Below are 22,732 nucleotides of genomic sequence, written 5' to 3'. Positions count from 1 at the left end.
GCACATCACTCTCCAACTTGTGAGATATGTCAGCCAGTCTACTTTTTCTAGACAGCCATTGGCAAAATTGCTGCTGGTAGTAATAAACTTTGTGCTCAGCTTCTATTTATCCTAAGTCAGACATGGCTAACAATAAAATTTAAGGAAGTACATGCGATAATATGGCATTCTCTACTCAGAAAGTGAAAACTTTCCCCCAGTTCAAAAATAAAAGGAAAAGAAAAGAAAGCACATGGGTTGCGCTGGTTGCCTCAAATTTCTTGCAGGTTGGTCATTTTCAGATAACAGTTTGTACTTACATACTCACATCACATGAACAGACACGTAAAGTCAACCACATCCATAGTATTACAGTTATTTTTAGCTAAATATCGTACTTTAAAAACAATGTAACCTTTCGCCACCATGCATTAGCTTCAACCACAATGTTCTAAGTAAAGAAACCTTTCCATGTTTTAAAACAATGAACCTCCTACCTTCTTCTCCACTTAACACTGGATGTATCTTTCCCTTACCCTTTATAACAGCTAATAAAGCATATACTGGTTTTATGGCATAATACAATCCACACATATATATACTATATAAGCACACCCAACAAACTTCGTAAACTTGTCACATGCTGCTTCACCACAAGACAGTTATAAATAAAAACATAATAGAGTTATAGCATGATGTCATGGAAGATTTCAAGTCTGCTATATTAAGTAAGCCAGACATGAAATACGTACATACACATATATATTTATATATAGTACACAACAATGCTACAGCTTCCTTCACTGGCAGGGACAATAACAGAATCCATAAATTTCAGAAAGGAAATCAAAATGACTGGCAGCTTCACAATGCCTCCCTCTAGACCCATGTAATTAATAATACTGTGCTCTGTAAATTGAACTTTTTTTTGCCTATTTCAGGAAAGCAGCCATGACAATCCCACTGAGCATCTGCTCTGGCAGGAACACAGCTGATCTTTTGCAATATTTATCTGCCACTCCCCGGCTGCCTCCTGCAGGCAGTTCAATTATGCCCCACTGGGTTCCTACTGAGTTATTACTGGGATCCCACTGGGTTCAAAGAGTGGGAGTATTCCCCACTGGGTTCAAAGAGTGGGTGCATTCCCTACTGGGTTCAAAGATGGGTGTATTCCCCACTGGGTTCAAAGAGTGGATGCATTCCCCACTGGGTTCAAAGAGTGGGTGCATTCCCTACTGGGTTCAAAGATGGGTGGCTTCCCCACTGGGTTCAAAGAGTGGATGCATTCCCCACTGGGTTCAAAGAGTGGGTGCATTCCCTACTGGGTTCAAAGATGGGTGGATTCCCCACTGGGTTCAAAGAGTGGATGCATTCCCCACTGGGTTCAAAGAGTGGGTGTATTCCCCACTGGGTTCAAAGAGTGGGTGCATTCCCCACTGGGTTCAAAGAGTGGGTGCATTCCCGGCCTTCTTAGTACTGTCTTTTTTCTATTGTTTGTCTTTCTCACTTCCACCACTCTCCTTTAATCACTCCCTTTTCCATTCTCCCTCCTCCTCCCTCTTTCTCTCTCTATGACGCACGTTTCTTCCTTAAAGTACAGCCACACTTTTAATGAATCCCCACTATTCAATTATTAAGACCCGATCCCGAGGTCACCGACTGCCATATCCTTTAGATACAATTATAGTCACAAATTACCATTCCCCATCTATTCCTTATCAAACATATATAGAGGACAGTAACTCTTCATTAACTAAATGATCATAACATATGGCACTTGTAGTACTACTCCCAAAGGGGATAAAGTATCAAGTAAATCTCATCAGTTTGGAAATGGCCTCCAAGATAATTTCCCATAAGACCCAATAAGAATACCCTTTTCAGGGATTAATAGAGAAAAGAAAAGAAACAATATTGAAAGAGGACATTTTTCATTACCAAGAATAACCATTATGGGGTATGTTGTCACAATGGAACCACTTTGAAAGAAAGGTCTCTCCTCAAAATTTGATTGAAAAAATAATTTATTATGAGAGACTATTAATTTGATATTCACAGTATTATTGGAAGGGGGGGGGGGGATGCCAAGGACATTCACAAAACTGCCTGTATTGTCCTGGTAAGTAAACAGATTTCTCCGTTTCCCTAAAACCTGCAATATAGAGCCATTTAAAAGACAAATGTTCCCAATTCATACACTGTGCAAAATTCTGCACATAATGGCCATAAAGGAACCATCTGTAATGACAGAAGACTTCTGCTTGGGTAACAATACTGTATTTACTACCACAAAGGAATACTTAGAAAATAACAAAATCAATACGACTGGTGAAGGTGAAAATGTAGTCTGTAAAAAGCATCAACACCATTTTGTATCATACTCAAGTGCAAGATGCTGCTCAATGAACACTGTCCTGTCGAAGTCCATCTTTCTTGCCTCTTCTGCGAAACCCATTACACTTTTGTCTTATTTATAACCTTTTTATACCTCTGCATCGAAGTGCCTATGTTCTCTTGCACGAAAACGTGGGGGGGCAGGGGGGGGGGTTTCTACATTTAACTGATTCGTACCATTCAGGCAAAGCTTGCAAGCAATTTATTTTGAGTAGATCACCTCCTTTTTTATTGTCTTGCTATAATTTCTGCTACAAAAGAGTCATAAGCACATCTTTTCAAAAGTTTATGCAAACGCAAAGGCAAGTATGTCCAGTTTTTACACAAATACCTGACACACACTGAAAAAAATTCCTGGATCAGATCAGTAGCTAGCCGCATATATATGGAGAGAATGATAGCCTAAAAAAACACTGATAGTGCGTAATCACATACCACCTTCTGACATAACAGATGAACCACATACCTGCTGGAGGTGTGAAAACACATGTATGGCACAAGGAATATTTACACAACCAGGCTATATGGGTCAGAACAAATTGAACCTCCCAGATGTTATATAATTCAGGTATTCTCTGAGACAACAGTTCTCCAAAATTCACCCAAGAGTTTCAGAATCTTAGACGGGCTATCCTGCGCAGCCAGGCAAATTATGACGCTCCCGAATAAACTGAAAGAGAATGAAATAGAGAAGTCTTGTCAGAACCCTTGAAGTTCAGGGTAATTACTACCCCGTTCACACTACGCTCAGTTATCCTGATAAGTTGCAAATTAGGTCACAATTCGAATAAATGCAGTAGTGTGAACGCAAGAGGATTTTGAAAATGCGCATTTTCAAAATCCTGCAAGCGAGGTGGATTTCTAAGCGCGATCCGGATAACTTACAGGAATTGACACCTGTACAGATCTTACTGCGCATGTGTGCAGATAAGTGCGGGTATCTATGAACGCTGGTTTATTACTTAAGCGATTGCACCAAACGTATTTGGCGGTCACCACTCACTACAACATAAGGAAACAAACTTATTTTGCCACCTTATACTTCTCAAGAATGCTGGAATGTCTTTTGAGTTGCATTTGTCGTCACAAATTTTTGTTGATATTTTAAGATTTCCTGTGCGGCGCATGTGCGACTGTTCAAAACAGGAAGTTTAACCTGAAATTTTCAACGTGGGATTCGGATTCGCTTAGCGAGTGTGAACGCAATACCGAATCTGATTCCTTACGAAAAATCCGAATTATAGAAATGCGCATTTTGGCAACTGTAGTGTGAACGCGGTATAAGAGTAACTGCTGAACAGGAGCAGAAAAGTCTCTCTCGTTACTGTGAAACTCAAGGCGATGGTGAAGAAAATGCTGGGTACAGAAAAGTCTCTGTACTCTCTATCATTCAGGGTGATAAAATAACACACTGCAAGAAAAAATTGGCCGCTGCAATGTGGCTTTGATGTCTAAATACAAACCATCCTCTCCCAATGAGCACTAAATATGCCACATCTAAATATTCTCCCTGACATTAAAAAACCCGTAACAATATCTGATCCAAACAATTCCTCACTGGTCACTGGAGTAACTTCATCCCATCTCTCCCAAAAATCCACAGCCAATGTAAACGTCTCCCATAACAAGAATCTTACCTTTAACCAGTGATCAGCCGAAAGGTAAATGATTGAGATAACTTCCCTACTTTCCACGGTGTATGATTACAAAGCACTTGCACTTCCCCATGCTGGAGGCTGCCCTCTGGGAAACTGAGATGTTGCAAAATAGCTTTTGGAACTCGCAGAAAATCACCCAACAGAACTGCAGCTTATCTATGGAGCCATTCCACAGTCATTTGCCCTGTAGTAAACTCTATCATTCCCCATAAAGCTACTTTTATTCTCCATTTCTGCCCCCGACTCGCATTCAATATTGAATCAGCCAACTCAGAATATCTGTATTCTGTATCATACACTGACATTAATGCAAGTAAGAAAAAGAAAAAAGAAGAATGAATGAATATCTCATTTATATTTACTGTTTTTCTAAGGACCATATACCTTTCATTTCTCATTTTTACCAATGCATCAAAGACTACACCTTCCTCCCCCCCCCCCTCCCCCCAACAGGTCACATGCTCTTCTCCTCAAAAGTGCCCCATGTATCTAAACCCAGACCAATGTTGTCATTTTCAAACTGGTGGGTTTCTGTAATTTCCTTTTTTCATATCCTAATTTGCGTCACAGTATATTTACTGACAGCTGTGCAGTGACAACAGGGCCGTGTGCAGATTTGTACGTTTCCTCGTACTTGGCGTCTGATGTCTGTGCACCTGGCCTGCTCTGTAGACACCCGGTGACAACATCAAAGAAATAGACATTAATGGGTCTCTTTGACAGTGTTGTTGTTCTCCTCTTGATTTGTCAAGGTTGCATTTTTCTTAACAACACAACTCCTTATTATATGATATGTGTAACTCTGTCAAATGGCTTCATGAATAATATGCATGGCTGCATGTATGGGCATATGTGAAAATGCCAGTGCATAGGTTTTTTATTTGTTACCGTTTTACCAAAAACAATCAAAAAGAGATTGATCTAAAACATTTATGCTCTGCTCATAACTATAAAGACAGCAGTTAATGGTTAATCAAGATCTGCTTATACTTATGTATACAGAATATTATTATATAAGGAGCTCCAGCTAGAAAACAACCCTGACGATACAAAGTTCACTTCTATCAGAAATGTTTGTACATAATCAAGACAATGTTTCCCCATCACTTTACTTACATATAAGGCTTCAGCTGTGTCATAGTCGGCCATTTAGATAAATTTTTATCCACACTGCACCCAGTAGGCTTCCTTTTCATATCATCGTGCTGCCCCAACCCCCCTGGCGTATTCACCCTGTCAATCCTCTGAGGACTCGTGTCAATCCTCTGAGGACTCGAGGATGTCCTCCCAACCTCTGTACTGGTCATGGTGTGCTGTGGCTGCGTGATGGTGTCACTTCCTTGTGTCACACCTGGCTGAGGGTAATAACTACTGTGACGTCGACTGCAGGGAGAAGAGTCGCGACTGCCACCACCACCACCACCACTGCCACCTCTGCTGCCACCGTGAAACTGTTCCTCTGCAATGACTGATGTTCTCAGGTCTGCTGGGGAGCGGTAGATCTCGGCTGAACCCACTCTGGAGCTCCCTTCAGGCTTCTTCCAGCTTCCCGAGCTGCAACACCTGTACTTGCCTTTCCTCATTATGATTTCAATTCAAATCAGACCTGGCTAGGATTGTGCTGGATTATCCCAACAAAGCCCAGTGGTACTGACAAGGAATGCAGGTATTTACAACACACACTTCAACAGGAGAGATATATATATGTGTATGTATGTATGTATGAGGCTGTGGCTACTGGCAGGCTGTTAAGATCTGCTCTCATTGGACGTCTAATCAGTTAAGGTCACAGTAATTACGTCCTCTAGGTCAAGACGTGAGTCAATTCAGCCACATTCCCAACCCTCAACAACCAACAGTTAATACACCACGACTACAGATAGGTCTTCATTGTTCTCCCGGTTCACCTATTAAGGAAGCCTTTTACTGACTTAATCAATCAGCCTCTTTAATGAAAAACTTCGTCATCTCCATAACAAGATGCCAACAAGCAGGGGTTTTCAATTCTTCCAGTGAATCAGACTCTCTCATGCATAATACATTCAAGACTTTCCCTCTCCAATGCCGCAGATTAGCCTTGTGCAAAATCAATGCTGTATATCTGTGATATAACATCTTTGTCTCCGGAGCGGCAATAAAGACCCTGAACATGAAAGTAATTTAATAAAATTGCCAGTAAGGATCCACCAAATAAGATAATGGGCAAAACATTGCCTTTTTATTCTAGTGGCTGTAATCTGTTGGTAATGGTATGAACCGGGTGACCTCTCGGGTCAACAGGCACACAGATCACAGTTCCTAATGCACACCATTAAAAACATCAGCGCCTCATGGATACAGGGCCATATTACAAATTAATTTCCATTCCCAGGTGCCTTGTCTTTGTCCTCCATCACAATAACTTGGGAATTGTGTTTCCAGCAGCCTGCATGCATTTTATTTGTAATCCGGGGAAACAAAAGAAGTTTTATGTGCAGTGAATTCAATGGGTTTTGAGTTATATGCTAAAAGTGTGATTCTTTTGCTAAAGAAAGCACAGCTCATCCTAATAAATACTACCGAGGCTACTTTCAGTATTGTTTTTTATACATGATTTTCTTCAGGAAAGTTGACAGCTCAGTTGCACCCACCTGCCAGATAATCCTCAGGTCAACACAATAAACAGGTGGTTGGATTAACCCAAAAAGAGCAATGTGACCCTTGCAACTGATTGCAATCAACTCGTCTACTTCCTGGGACCAATTAAAAGAAAGGTTTTACTTAAAACAATGTTGCATGCGACCTAACACAAAATCCTCACACATGGTATTGATTTTACAAAGCTGAATCCCACTTTTTACAGACATGACAACGTTGGTCATACGGATAATTTACTGCTTCATGATCACTCACTTTAATGTGCACTTTCATCCCACTAACTTCATCTTTCTTATCTTTTTAATTATTTCACTACATAGATACAACATAATATAACAGATGCATGTCGCATAATAATCAAGCTCAGATCATAAGATGGGGAGATAGAGGCAGGTGTCTTCCTTGGACATCATCGCTCCATGAATTCTAAACCAATCCCACAGGGCTGCAGAAGTACAATGGAGCTCCTGGGAATTGCCAGTCAATCACCATAAGCTAATTTTTTGTAACAATAAGTTAACTGAGGAGAAGCCATTTTTTCCACAGTCCTGTAATTACTATGGCGTATGCTGCTGCATTAAAACTCATTCCCTTGTGTGCCATTCCACGTTTTTGTTTTTTTCCCCCTTTTTTCCAAGTGTGCCAAGGTTTACAACAGACATGAAATGCTTTCAATATTTCTTAGGTACAACATGCTGAAAGAGTTGAAAGAAAGCAATTTTATAGGCACATTATCTGGTAATATAGTACATAAATATTTGAAATAAGTCCACCTGCAGGAACAGAAATTTCAAGATATTTCAAACACTTAGCCACAAACAGAGACAGTCACAAACTTTATATTTCTATGTACAATAATTTTTTTATCCATCTCATTAATGCTTACATATAAACGAGCATTTGATTATTTCTGCAGAAAAAAAATTAAATCTGGAAAATATTCCACTTTTCCACCACCAGTTAACAGGTAGCTACCCTTAAAACAATGAGTCTAAACTCTGTTAACAGAGATGTCATACAGATTCCCTTGGTTTCTGCCAAATCCCAAAACAACAGCTCTTTTTCACCATTTTATGTGAAAAAGAAAGCATCAGACCAACGGTTCCACCTACTATTAAGGCTTTACTATACTACTGCACCAGGCATACAAATACACATAACCTCATAAAATTCCACTGTTTATCACAATATAGCCAAGGGCCATCAACAACAGTGCCATATACCACACCAACATTACAATATCAAACTAACCCAGCTGGGTGAAAATCAAGGCACATAACTAAGCCATGGTCAATTAATAATTTGCAGCTTACCCGTCCTCAGGAATCTTTCTAATACAATAACCAGTGGTCAATATCCAATTTACTGACCAACAAGTGTAGAACACAGCTTGGCGATCAATCTCGATTTCCCACGGAAATTAACTTTCATTCACCCCAGTGTAAAAAGGGTGCCCGGGAACAAAGCCCTTGATTTCTGCGAAGAAATGGCAAGGGATTCGTGGAACATAGAATACCAGGTGAACTGGTACAGGCCTCCCTGCAATCAGCCCCATCCCCTGGGCCTGCCACACACACACAATTTATTTCCTTGTTGTATTTCGTCAAATCTGTTGGGTGTTTTTGCTTTACAAACAGGAGGTGAATGGGTTTAAATGAAGGTCTTGATCATGGGCACAAGGTGCATTTTTTCTTATTAATCAATATATGTTACCTTTCAAAGACTAATAAGGTAAAAATAGGTTTAAATGATGGGTTCATTCATGATTTTATACTTTTTTGTTGTCTATCTTTTCACTTATGCCACCTTTCAAATACTCATAGCAAAATTCAATAAATGAACAAGATCCAGGAAGTATTTTTTCATGATATATTTGGCAACTCTTCACTGGCTGCCTTCATGCAAGTGAAAAATGGATGATTCAATCAGCATAGCATTTATTCAATTAATTCCTTGATTTCTAAGATTTCTTTCATGGATAAATGCCTGTCTCACCCTCGGCTGAGATGAAAAGATTTTTCTGTCCTTTGGATTAGGCCATGTTCAATAATCAAGTGCAGTTGCATAATACATTAGTACAAGTATGCTTTAGTTGTTAGAACTCTTTATGGGACAAGCAACAGAATTCCAATACTAAAGATTAAATGGGAGAACCTGTAGAAGAATAAGGACCTGTTCAGAGTTTTGAAAAAAGAATGGAACCAAACGAAAATGATGCAGATTGGAATGAGGCATTAAATAAAATATAACAAAACTAATAAATAAATGAAGAAATAAAAATAAAATAATAAATAAATAAATTTATAACTAAATAAATGAAATCTGGAGGACACAGAACTGATCTGTCAAAAAAAATTGATTCTATAGGTGTGTCACTGTAGCTATGCCAATATGATCAGCACCATATCAGGACAGGAACTCGAGAATAAATCTCATCTCAATTTCAAAGGTGTATCGTCTATTTGCAATTTTTTGTGCAAACATTAATAATAAGTTCAACCTGAGGAGAGGACAAAGTAACTCGTTATCCTTAGGAAGACTGACAACAGTCTGTGTGCCTCGCCCCTTCCGATGACAAAGAAAAACTGATAAAGCAAATACGGCAAACAGAACGACCCTGTGATGACAGCACCCATCCCGGCAGGTTCAGATGAGAACTTTTTTGGACCGGGAATAGGTCCAGCTTGCATTTATGATTACAACTTTAGGCAAAATGGTCTCACTCTTTTAGGCCATCTAGGATAGTCAGTTTTGGGTTACTGTGAAACAAATAAATCTCAGACAAAAAGTTGGTCACAAGTTCTTTGGTGTAACTGCGAACCCTTTTACCAACCAACTGAAGTCTTGTCTAAACTGACAGACACTGTGTTCCCTAGCCCACACAGAGAGGCTAGGCCCAGTTTTCTTTCCAAGTCCAATAAGCAGACTAATGAGACAGTTCTGTTTATGAAATCAGCAATTTAATGTCCACCATGTGTGAAATTAGTCTGGCTGGAGACAGGCAAGGTAAAAAGCACACTGCCCTCTTGCTGTGCCACCATGTAAATATTATGCTTTATTGGGACAATAAAAAGTATTTGGGCTTACTCCGTACTAGCTAATATTAGCTCAAGTGACGAGGTTTATCAAATGAAAGAGATACTGATAAGAAGTAAAAGGACTCCAAATGAAGTACTTTTGTTAGCAAGCAAAATGCTATCATAAGTCAAAATTTGTCTTTTATTTATACATCTGTCTCATTCATTCATTTCTTCCTCCCTTCATTCATTCATTCATTTACTCATTCATTCAATCATTCATCGTATTTATCTTTTCATTCCTTGATCAGTTCATTTTCATTCATTTATTCATTCATTCATTCATCTTATTTATCTTTTCATTCCTTGATCAGTTCATTTTCATTCATTCATTCATGTACTTATTCATCCACTCACCCATTCATTAGATTTTTATTTAACAGCCAAATAAAATATTTTCAATCAATGTGAAGTGGAATAAACATCCCAGCAAGCACCCTGTCAGTGCCCGTCAATATTATGCCTCCCTGTAACAATCATAACATACTCTAAGCCCAGAGACACCAATCTATCAATAGCATAGACCAGAGCCGTCCAATGCCTCTACAATAACATTTATGGATTACCCACACTGCGTGAGCAGTATTTGTGCACAGGCAGGTTTGTATTTATAGCAAATTAGAAACCCTGGATGCACCCACTGATCCTGTGTTCTTTCAATGATTTTTCTTTATAACATTTAGTTTGAATGAAGACTGTATGTACCATACCCATGCAGCACTGCCCACAGAGATCATATTGCCGTGTGTTGCACACCATTCTCTCTCTCTACTTGGAGTTGCCTGGTGACACCAGAAAGGCATGGGGTGTAAATCATTACCATGAAATATCTAGTTTCAATACCTTTTCCTTTTAATGGCCAAATGCAATTTTCCTTATTGACTATTATTGGTTTACCTTATTCATTCATTTAAAACACGTCAGTTTCCATTTTTTTATCCAGCATTTGAAGATTACTATTCTGAAAACAAGGCAGCAAAGCTGTCAAATGTACAGACAAAAAGCAGGAAATAACAAAATAGGCTACTGTCAATTCTGATGCAAAAGTACATTATGTTAAACTGCAAATTCAACATCAAATTTTAATTATGCTCAACAGGTAATACCAATGTAAGTAAAATGTGAAACAAGCATAAAGCTTCAGGCACATGGGAGTTCAAGTTCACACTTTGAAAATGTAAAACTTCCAGAAAAAGAAGTCAATTAGACTGCTTTTCCAACTCAGGCTGCATTTCAGTCCTGTATTTCTTTTTTGAAAGTTTGGCAATCATAAGTAACATGGTTTTCCCATAATGGTCATCATGGCAGCAACACCCAAAATTGTGTTTTCTTCTATTCTGATGCAATATTACATAATGGTTAACAGCAAAATGACAATCAATTTTTAATAACAAAATATATGTATCATGGATTTTCAGAAAATGTGACTAGCTTGGGTCTTCAAGCCTGTGGAACTTCAAAGTCACACCTTGAAAATGCCAATATGTGAAAAATTAAATTTTCACAAAAAAAACTGTTTATCTGGCAGATTGCATTGCCTACTGAAGCTGTATTTTAGTCCCATGTTTCTTTCCTGTAAGTTTGAGAACAGTAAGTGACATGGTTTTTCTTAAAAGGTAATTAGGGAGCAGTGCCCAAAATAGTTTTTTTTCAAATTTTGATGCAATGTTACATAATGTTTAACAGCATAATGACCATCAATTTTTACTAATAAAATATTAGTATCATGGATATTCAGAAAATGTGACTAGCAAAGGTCTTCAGGCCCATGGAACTTCAAAGTCACAACTTGAAAATGCCAAAATGTAAACAAGACAGCACTGTTCTGAAATGTTTTTTCCCCATTTTTAACAATTTTTAACATAAAACAAAATTAACAGTTTACTGCCATTTTTATATGATCAACTAAGAAAATTGATGACATGAGAAAAGTATCAATAGAGCAGTGTTAAATGTCCAATTTCTTCCATTCTGAGATTCTGAACATAGTGAATGATTGAATCTGACAAATTGCAATGATATGAGTTTATTTCCATTTTTGAAACTCTATTATACAATACATGATAACAAGTTTACCATCATTTTTACATAATCAACTAACAATGTTGTAAAGATGCAGGAAATGTCAAACAAACACTTTCACGTATCTTATTAGTTTAATAATGAGACTGTTAACATGCCTAAAAATTGAATCTGAAGAAATGTGAAAAAACAGCATACCTTCTAAAATAATGGCACGATTATGCTGATTTACGAACTCAACCTGCATTTTAGTAAAATTGACCACTCCTGTGACTTTCATGACAATTGGCCCATCTGTTTTTCTTATATTGTGTTTACAGTGTTGCATATAGGCTGAAAAGTGTAAAAAACAGCATAACTAGTAAAATAGTGGCCCAATCATGCCGATTTTCGAACTTGACCTGCGTTTTAGTAAGATTGATTACTCCTGTGAGTTTCATGACAACAGGTCTATCGGTTTTCCTTGAAATGTGTTAACAGTGTTGCATATATGCTGAAAAGTGAAAAAACAGCATAACTACTAAAATAGTGGCCCGATCATGCCGATTTTCGAACTTGATCTGCGTTTTAGTAAGACTGATTACTCCTGTGAGTTTCATGACAACAGGCCAATCGGTTTTCTTTGAAATGTGTTAACAGTGTTGCATATATGCTAAAAAGTGAAAAAAACAGCATAAATTCTACAATAATGGCCCGATCATGCTGATTTTCGAACTTGACCTGCGTTTTATGAATATTAGTCAGCTCTGTAAATATAAAGCCAAAAAGTAAAACTGTCTTCCACTTATGGTGTTAACGCTGAAAGTGCACGGCGACGGCGACAGCGACGGCGATGGCGACGGCGACGGCGACGACAGACGCAGGTGATGGCAATATGTACAGACACATCTGTGTCTGTACATAAAAAATTGTCACATTCTTTATACATAGAATGTTTGGTGTCTCTTTTTTCCTGATGAAATTTTAAAAAACTGCCTACACAAATTCTATACATTATTATATCCTGCTAGACTGCTTCGAGAAAAAAAGCATTGGTTACCCACACAAATCCAAAAATACTCAAATCCGCATTCCTAAATCTGTTTATTTAAACCGTACAACTTTGCCAACATTCTTCACCATCCAACAGATCAAAAGCCTTATTGACACCAAGAACTCAATATCACCTCAATATTTGTAAAATAAAACAAGTTTAATCCCAGCAAATCAGTGCACCTCGTTGTCTGTGTGACCCCTGGTTCTAGGTAACCTAGGCCACAGCATGGCATGGTAAGAATGACCCAAGTGGTGGGAATAGAAAACAAAACTGACCTCAACTGACCTTTTCTTCCTTTACCCAGACCCTCTCAAATTCATCCAAATGGCACGAAAAGTTGGAACAAACTGAGGAAAAACACAGAAGCAAAGAACAATGGTTCCTGTTCTTATCATTCCTTGTTAAGATCTAAATCAAACTTTATAGCCTTTGCTAGTTTACAATAGTTTCATCACAAAGGTCAGTTTTTTTTTCATTTTATAGTTATATGAGCTATATCATAATGAGATAATATTTTTTATCAGATCCCAATCATGCTCTTTTAATAGCTCCTCTATATAATTTTACGTCACATTAATGACATTGATCTCATCTGCTCAACCAACTTTAATTTGAACTACTTTTTCAGCAAAAGAGCACCTATTAAAAAACATAACTCCTTTTAAAAAGCATAGCCCTGAACCTTATTATAAAACCAACCACACCTAATTTCTCCATTTGATCAAACCCATTTTATTTCCAAGCCAAAATTCACTTGACTCGCAGCGATATCATCACAAGGAACGTGCACAATAAGCAAGGGCGGTTGTAATCCACACAGATGCTAGTGTGTGATTACTTGAAATTTGAATGTCATTTTGACAAGTCTTATCAGGCACTTTAAGGTACCGCGCAATTGTTATGTTGCGACCCCGCGACCTCACATCCTGTGTAACAATTAACTACAGGTGCTGGAGAAAGCAACTTTTTTAACACTGGAATCTTTTTCTTTCTTTTTTCTTTTCTTTTTTTTTTAATTTGAAAAATAACACATTGTGTACTGATGAGAAATAATTCTTCCAAGTAGCAAGGGGGAGACGTGCACAACTTGGGTTTCATCCATTTTTGCTCCTCGTTTTAACAGTTGGTTATTGTTTGGAGGCAGCTTTTAACTAGTTCATTGGTTTACAAAGATCAGGTTGAAAACAGGATATGGCATTTGTTTTAATTTTGAGAACTTGCATTTCTATATGGTAAAAAATCTACAGTAGATATTCCAAACTTTGTTCCAACTTTTTTCATACCAAAACAAAAAATTCTCAAGAATGGTTTAGCTCTTCTCTTAAATCCTGTTGGTTAAAGTTTTTTCATTAATAATCCTTACTTTACTGAGTCAATTTTCTGCTCTTTAAAGAAAGTAGTAAGAATAAAAAGATGATACAAAGTACCAAAACCTACAACAGAACATTGGGTGAGTGCAAAATCATAAGATAATCATTTTGGATATATTTTTAAAATGTTACGTTGAACAGCATATTATAATCATACTGTAGTTTCTCTCAGGTAAGACAAAATGTACCTTTGCAACTCATCAAACATATTCCCTCTCTAAATGTTCCCTTAGGGGCCAGTTTTAAATAAGGCTTAAGTGCACTTTTGAGCTAAAATTTTAGCTTCCTAAAACCCTGTTCCCATAGCTAGATCGATCTAGCAGGACTGACCCATCTCCGAGGGGTTTCTCGCTAATTTGCATTCAGCTTAAGTGGCTCTGACATCTAGCACACCTACTGAAGCTGCTAATTAACTATCATTTGGAGGATGCAATAGCTAGGCATACCAGACATCAAAACTGCTTATGATGGAAGCAATTTAGCGTGAACCCCCTAGGAGATGAGCCAATCCTGCTAGATCGGTCTAGGTATGGAAATGGGATCTAAGACTTAACTAAGTTGTATTACATAAAGAATATAAAATGTAACTTGACAAATTTCTAAGGTTATTCAGCAAACTGTGACTATCATGACAGAGGTTTTTATTCTGTTGTCACAGTGGGTGTATATACGTAAATACATTTTTTGTGGCCTAATCATTCTTAAAAGCTCCAAATCAAAATCTGCAGCAATATCATCTTTGCCCAGTTGGCTATCCTATTTTAGTAGTAAAAGGCCCCATTCAGAATAGGGGACTAATTAGTCGGAGGGTCAAATATGGTTGAGGCGACCCACTTGAATACTTCCCCACGGGATATTTATTCCATGTCTATTAGCAGATTAGACGGCAAGCTTTGTAGTGGGTCGCCATATTTGACCCACGGACTAGTTAGTCCCCTATTCTGAATAGGGCCTTAGTTTAGCCCAAGAACTTTTTTGTCTACTTCCCCATCACGTTCAAGCACATCTGACAATGCTTAAGTTTAATGTGTGCACCTTTAAATTAAACATGAAACTATTTCAATACTGACAGGATGATAAATAATGGCTCAAGCTGTATAAGTCCTATATTTTATTCTCAAGATTAGCTATGCCAGCTGCTCACTGTGAACCCCATGATAAATGTACTATAAAGTAATAGGCTATATTCTTTGGATGAAATGCATGATCATGCTCAAACAATACAAATATATCTGAAATTCCAAACATTTTTTTTCCTCAATAAAATGAGAAACTTTCTGCAATCCACAATTTGTAAGCAATAGCACATGGAAACGCTTATCAATTGGATTGTAATATCGAAACTTCAGAATAACCGTAACCCAAAAAAACTGGTCCAAATTTTAAGTCTACTTTGACCCAAGATCAAACTCTGGTCTTAAAGTTGAAACCAATTTTCGCACTTAAATTCTTTCATGAAACTAGCCTTGACTTCACCCTGAAACCCAAACACCTCATAAGGAACAACAGCATATCAGTAATTATAACCCAGGTAAACTGGGTTCATATACGTGCGTTATTTAATGAACGTAGATCTGTTTTGTTAACACAGAAATACTTCCCATTGTCCACACTGGTCTTATAACTAGCACCTGACCCTACGTGACTGGACACCACAACAACGAGGTGGACAACACACAGGTAAGAACTCTAAACGGCCAGCATTATTTTTCTTCGTAAAGGTCCAGGTGTGGCCATTTGTTCCCATTGAAATATTGCCATCCTGCTTTAAATAAACAGCAACATCAATAAACAGCATATATCTAAGTCCATGCCAGTCTGATGTTATAACAAAATACAACCCCAGGTGTGGAAAAAACACATATGGCATATCCTCAACATCAACTGAAGTGCTATAGCAACAGTAATTATCTACACAGCCCACTGTAGTCCTCAAGTTTTTACAATACTGAATAATTTGATATTGCAGCAATACTGAATAGAAACGACAGGACAAGTGAGCATCACAGAAAGAATGGCCATTCAAGACTTGACTTTTCTGGCAAAATTCATACAGAAGTATCCACACATCCTTTTCAATAATATGAATAGTTTCTATGGAGCCAATCTCAGCAGACAGTAGCAATTTTCTTAATTTAATTTGTTGAGCATTTGAAACAGATATCAAGGTTTAAAACGTGTAGTGAAAACATGTTAGTCACCCAAAACTATGCAAAACAGGCTTTTGGGGTTTGTTATTACTACAAAGCATCTACCATCAGAAACACAACTGCCCTCTACAACATCTATCAATGATGTGAGACCTGCTGTGCTGTCAAACCAATCAGTGACCTGGGACCTGCCCTCTCTGAACCATCATGTCCCTGGGGCCAGTTTCACAAAAGAACTTCAGCCCTAAATCTTGGCTTAAAATTGAGAAAAGAATTTAAAAGTAATTGGTCTATTTTAAGCCAAGATAACATCATAGTCCTTTTTAATATTGTTACAAAACTGTCTGCCATGACGTTTTTCTTGAAATAAAAAAAGAGAATTTAATTTAATTTAACTGAAGTACTATTGTCAAAGTAGACTAAATTTAGGTCTAATGGTTATATTAAGACCAATTTTCAGAAAGAAATATTTTCTGTAAAACCTGCCCATGCATTTTTTTCCCACTCCTAATGTCCGACCAGCTGCATTCACACCCGGGTCTACCTGCTCCCTGCCATAGCCAGTCACTGACCCCAGACCTCCTGCATTCAGCCAAGAAATGAGATTTCTTTCTGTGCATAAAACTAATCTACTCTAGCTGTTACCTCAACATATTTACTGCCATTTATCTTTTACTGATCATTTTACCTCTACTGAACCAGTGTGTGTGTGAGTATCTTGGTTGTAATGCTATTCCTGTGGCTGACAAACTCCATCACCAGAAGGTGCTAAGCTCCTTCAGATCTGCCCTTAATAAAAGCCAGCACAAAGAGAAAATGTTTTTTGGGCCCATTAAATAACACTTTTCGGAATTACAGAAAGCTGAAACTGATGAATCCAGATAAATTGAACAAGATTTGAATCAATACCATAAGGTTTAATTTGAATTTTCCGTTTTTGAAATTAATGGTGAATTTAGGAATCTCTGACATTTGGAATTCAAACAATCAGCAAAACCACTGAAAATATGAAAAATATTATTACAAGTTTGTTTCTTTAAAATATAAAGGCAAATAATCAAGACAAAATTTATTTTTTCATCAAAAGGCAAATCTACTCTAGAGGTAAGAACAATGCTTGAGAGAAAGAATCTAGCAAACCCCCTGCATTCTAACATGCTACACCTTGCTGTACAAAAAAACTTGAAAATTCTACATAAAAATATTCCTTGAATAGGGCAACCTCAACAAAGACCACCAAATTATGACCACATTCTTTCCTGCACAGCCAAATTACGCCCTGCGTTAAATTGCACTTGAAGCTGAAAGTGGACTCAGGGCGTACATCTGGTAATAGGAGTTGACATCCTTAGCCGACTTCACATCACAAACTGTTCTGCTACATCTCCCTAGAACAACACAGCTGAGGCTCACAACACCCTGTGTTTCAGAGGTCACTGGAAACTTGTATCTATCACTGGTGTGGCAGCCTCACAACACAAACTACTTTGTTTGATCAAAGAGCAATAATACATTAGAGGCATCACATCACCCCGAGTTTCAGAGGCCGCTGGAATCTAGTCTCTACTATATCAACAAGCCTCTTCTGTTTCAAGATTCAGAGAAACAGAGGTGAGTTGAGAATCTAGTTCCCAGTGACCTGTGAAACACGGGGTGCTCTGCTGAGGCACACATACATACATACACAGCACTAGAATGTGACCTTCTACTCAACCAGAACCTAATACATAATGTCAGGGCTGGCAGAACTAGCAGTTAATTTCCTCAGGTGCAGCCCGCAATTTGTTTAATGGAGGAGAATATGTCTTAACATCATATCATGTGACATAGCATGCATTCTATATAGCCGATGTCAATTAGCTGTGTTTTTCATGGTGAAAAAGATATGTCGAGACTATATTACATCTTTCCCCTGCATATATACAAGTATGTACATACAAAACATAACATTCCTGTTTTTATTTGCATGTATATAAATGCAAACAAAAAGGGTAAACAAAAAAAAAGAGATCTTACAAATTATGTACTACACCTTGCTTACCACAACAAATAACAATGCAGACAACTGGGCAAATATTTCCCCTCCAGTTCATCTCAAACATCCATTTCAAAAGTATCCGATTTTTATTTGTGCAAAGCACCCCCTGTCTCTTCATTATCAGTACCTTAGTATAATTTGTATCCTCACACCATGCTATGGTTATTCCTCTATAAATCCAAACAACACAAATAAATTATTTTTCAAAAACCATACTGTCAATGATACTTTAGCCAACTCAAAGTTTTCCAAAAGTTAGTTGGCTTCACTACAAAGAGTACATTGCTGTGAGTGTCTAAAATTGACAAAAAGTCAAAAATTTTAAAAAAGAGGTGTTCAAATATACGAGGCAATTGCAGTATTATACCGGCTGTCCAATTCTTTATCTGCCGTCCATCAAAACAAGGTGATAATTCAATACCTGTTCTCAGCCTTATCACCCAGACTGATCACAAAAACAGCAAATTAAACATTTCTGCTAAGAATATATCAGATGCTTAACTCAATGAATACAGGGTTTTAATTTCAGATTTTTTTTCTCAAGCAGTCATCTGTTGGAAACTCTCTCACATACTAGTATATGCTTTTAATCTATCATTTGCTTGCAGGTCCAAGCACTTTAACTTCAAACGAAATTCACTGACAGCAAAGATATACATCTATCACCAAAATATTTAAGTCAAACTAATATCAAACTAAATTGAATACCTGCAGATTAAAAATAATTCACAAATGTCAAAAGAGGTCATCACCCGCTAGTCCCACATATCTTTGGACCTTTTGGCATACTATTCATTGCCCACCTCAATATCCTAAATCCCCATAGGGTAGATCTCTTGAACCTATTTAACCTGTATCATCTTCCCCAGGGTGTCATTATACCAGAGCCAGACGGCACTAAAATCAACTATTTCATCAATATGGTAGTAGCCAGGGCCTGTATTACCTGATCAAAGGGTGACAACTAAGTGTACAAATGGATAATATGTTTCCTTTCTATATTGTTGGTCCCCTTTGTTTGCAGGTTTCATCACTTTAGGAAAAATTTACCTTTTAAATTGTGTTTCAAAAGCTATGTTTCTGTCAATTGCTATGGTTTTATATTATATATCACCTGAATACTGTAAATTTCTGTTATTTTTTCATCGTATATTATTTACATTATAATTCGGGCCCTAGGGTATATACATATCTCCACTAGCGTGTTGTGCTCACCTAATCCCGTCCCCAGGGTTCAGTGTCATTCTCCTTGGTTTCCCGTCCCCCTCGTAGCTGGCTGGCTGTCTCTTCTCCACTGTGGCAGCCTTAGCTGCAGCCAGCAGCGTGGTCTTTTTAGAAGGCATACATACAGACATACATATAAATCATATGACGGAATGTAAAGAAAAAATATCCTGTTCTCACGAATTGACAGAGAGAGAAGTTTCTATAAAGGGAGCATGCCTGGTTGGTGTTTCCCTTTGTACTTCAATCCTATTTCCACACTAGTTTTATCAGCTTTTGAAAGTTTAGCCCACTTTTCTGTGGCCCTAAGTGTCAGCTTGCTTCCTCCTGAGCGTTACCTCTTCTCCATCATATTCCTCCCTTCAATAGGGCTCCCGCGGAGAGCAAGGGATCTAATACATCCTACTCACCAAGTCATTCCTGTTCACAGTACCTTCTTACATCGCCCGGTTCCACTTGAACAGACAGAGCAATCCGTCAGCGTCAAACTCCCTGCAGCAGCACTGTCCCGTGGTGAATCCACCTACAGTAATACTACAACGTGGTCACTGTGCCCTCGGCAACACTAATCAGCTGTATATTTCCTGTACAACTCTGGGAGCTGCCACCACTGCAGCTATATTTTCCTGTCAACAGTACAAGTGCTAGATTGTACACTTATAAATTAAAAAAATTGGCAAGATTCTGTGGCGTGGCTGGTTATGAGAAAAATCATCCAACTTGCGATATGTTATTATCCCAGACCCTCCAACTTCACCTAATTTATAACCCACAAAAATCCCATGCTCTAGAGTTGTATGTCTGTCTACATTAATGAGCCTTGCTGTCAATTTTTCACACACCTCTGCTCAGTACAATAGGGTAGAGTGCAATTATTCGGGAGTAGTCAAATGCTAAGAGTATGACTGATCAACACAGTGGCACTTCTACTTCAAATATTGTGTCACTGTGAGTAAAACAGTGCTCATCACACTGTATCATCCCCTCAGGCAGGTCATTACCATGATGTGGATGGCATAAACCACCAACTGACAATAACAGCCCAGATTTGACACCAGTATTACTATATAGTCCACAACAGAGGTGGCTGTGAAGATCTAGTCCTACTCCTTCCCAGTGGCTGTCAGCGCAGTCGAAGTCAGCGACATGACCTTATTACTCAATCTTACTCGAGATGTCAGAGCTCATGCTGTCATTCCACTGAGTTCCCACACTGAAAGGCATGCACCTCCGCTTTATGACACAGCAGTTGTTCGCAGAGCCAATAAATTCCTCAATTATCTTTGATGATCAATTTATGGGACTAATTTTTTCAGGGTAATTATAATATCCCTGCCTGCAGGTATATATGGGCATTATCTTTCAAAGTGAATTCTAGGATTTATGCCTTTGATGATTTGGTTGTCTTCCCTGTACTGATTGTGGCAAGTGTGGCAAAAATCACTTTTTTGCTATTTTTTACTTAATTCTGCAGAGCTCCTCTCATCTAACAAAATAACTGAAGGCAGTTCATTCAAAGCTTCACCCAGCTTGTCTGTATCACTGATACAATACCCACCAAAGTAATATAACTGTCACCAAGGTAATATAACTGAATCTTCTCTTAAGTTTCCCCTACTTTTCACAATAACATTTAGCTGTTCCGTACCCTGGCACCATAGCCTGCGGCTCCATCTAGTATGACCAGATATAATCTCCTTTCCCCTCCAAGGTGTCACTATCTCTGTCCTTTTCTGTCTTTGTCTACAGATATCAAATGGTCAAATTGCCCCAGGACTGGGAGCTGGTAACCGATGGAATGTTTATAAGGAGATAGGACACTAAGCTTCAGCAAGTGCACCAGACCCTGAATGGAATGATCTTCAACTTGAGAAAAGTCCTGAATGTTTATATCAACAACAGTATCTCTGAGCCTCAGATGTAACACCTTGCAGTACAGACTTCAATATTCTTGATGAGGAAATAAAGGAACCTTTCTCTTTCGCCCTCTCCCCCTTGCTTATATACAATGCCTCCTCTTTGCTGACTTGTGCCTGAGTGAAGGGGGAGAACTTTTCTGACCTGCTTAAACTGTACTCTGGTAAAGTGACACCTATTTAACAATCTGAGCACTGGTCCAATATTCTCCTGGGGGAGATACAGATGGGAATGTGAGATAACATGGTGATGATGATGATAATGATGTGGCTCCCATGTGGATAGTGATTACAGAGAGGGCCCTTATAAAAAGATTTGCCCCTATAATTAGCTAATCCATAATAGAGAAGATAATGATGGCAATAATTTAAATGATGGATGGATGAGAGAGCGGATGTAATTTACAAAAGTCGTTTTATCTGATTTGTAGCATTTGTTGCATATCATATACCACCATGGATTACATTTATGAGACATTTGAAATGGCATAATTTAATGTAAATGACAAATATCTATTATTGTGACTCATAGTAATCTTAGAATTGGCCCCCACATTTATTAGCTTGACTCAAAAATTACCCCTAAATTAAAAACCTATTGGAAACCTTACCTGCGAATGAAAAGGTGAGCAAAGAAATGGTCGACGATATATAACGATAACTGACATCATTTGCGTTTATCACACTCTGCTGTTATGTGCATTACAACAAGGACTATGCTTCCACTAGTGACCACACCTATAACCCCCACTTCTCTGGTTAACAACCCCAGAAGTAATCAACACAAAAAATGTAAGTAATCAACACAAATTACTATCAATTTTATCATTTTATTCATTTCAAGTCCCCAGAAAGTGACCCCCCCCCCCCCTCTTTCATATTCAGCCAAATCAAAATGGCACTAAATAAAAAAACAAACTTACGGAGGAATAATTATCTATTAGCTATATTATTCGCAAAATACCAGCTACCATTAGTAAATATGTAACAAAGTCATCTGTCATTTATCTGGATTAATCTGCAGTTTTTCACAACATAATCTAGATATCTCATCCAATGTTAAATCATTGATCATGTTACTCAACTTTTTTGTGAAAATATTGGCTTTCCAACAGTGGCATCATAAAGTAAGTGGAAAGCTTGTATGATCAATAAACTTTTAAATAAAGTAATGTTTGCACTGTCATTTCCCCTGTTGTTTGCCTGATACATATTTCATCTCCATTCCACT

At 38.0% G+C, this 22,732-nt stretch overlaps 1 protein-coding gene across 4 annotated transcripts in view; it reads right to left on the bottom strand.

Annotated features, from left to right (window-relative positions):
- Positions 1 to 22,732, bottom strand: part of LOC106177511 (kelch-like protein 5) — a 59,540-nt gene that overhangs the window by 19,428 nt on the left and 17,380 nt on the right. Inside the window, exon 1 of one of the 4 annotated variants that reach the window (XM_013560302.2) lies at positions 19,577 to 21,637. The exons of 1 other annotated variant lie outside the window; for it this stretch is intronic. In XM_013560302.2, the coding sequence (XP_013415756.1) occupies positions 19,577 to 19,716 (140 nt within the window). In that variant the 5' untranslated portion in view covers positions 19,717 to 21,637. Of the gene's footprint in view, positions 1 to 5,147; positions 6,319 to 19,576; positions 21,638 to 22,732 lie in introns of those variants that run through there. 2 more of the 4 variants (XM_013560301.2, XM_087008719.1) reach the window with 2 other exon arrangements.

This window comes from Lingula anatina, chromosome 3 (genome assembly GCF_051362555.1).
Source record: "Lingula anatina isolate TDL-2025a chromosome 3, LinAna3.0, whole genome shotgun sequence".
In the NCBI taxonomy this organism is placed as follows: Eukaryota; Metazoa; Brachiopoda; class Lingulata; order Lingulida; family Lingulidae; genus Lingula; species Lingula anatina.
This window is presented reverse-complemented; position numbering and strand designations above follow the sequence as displayed.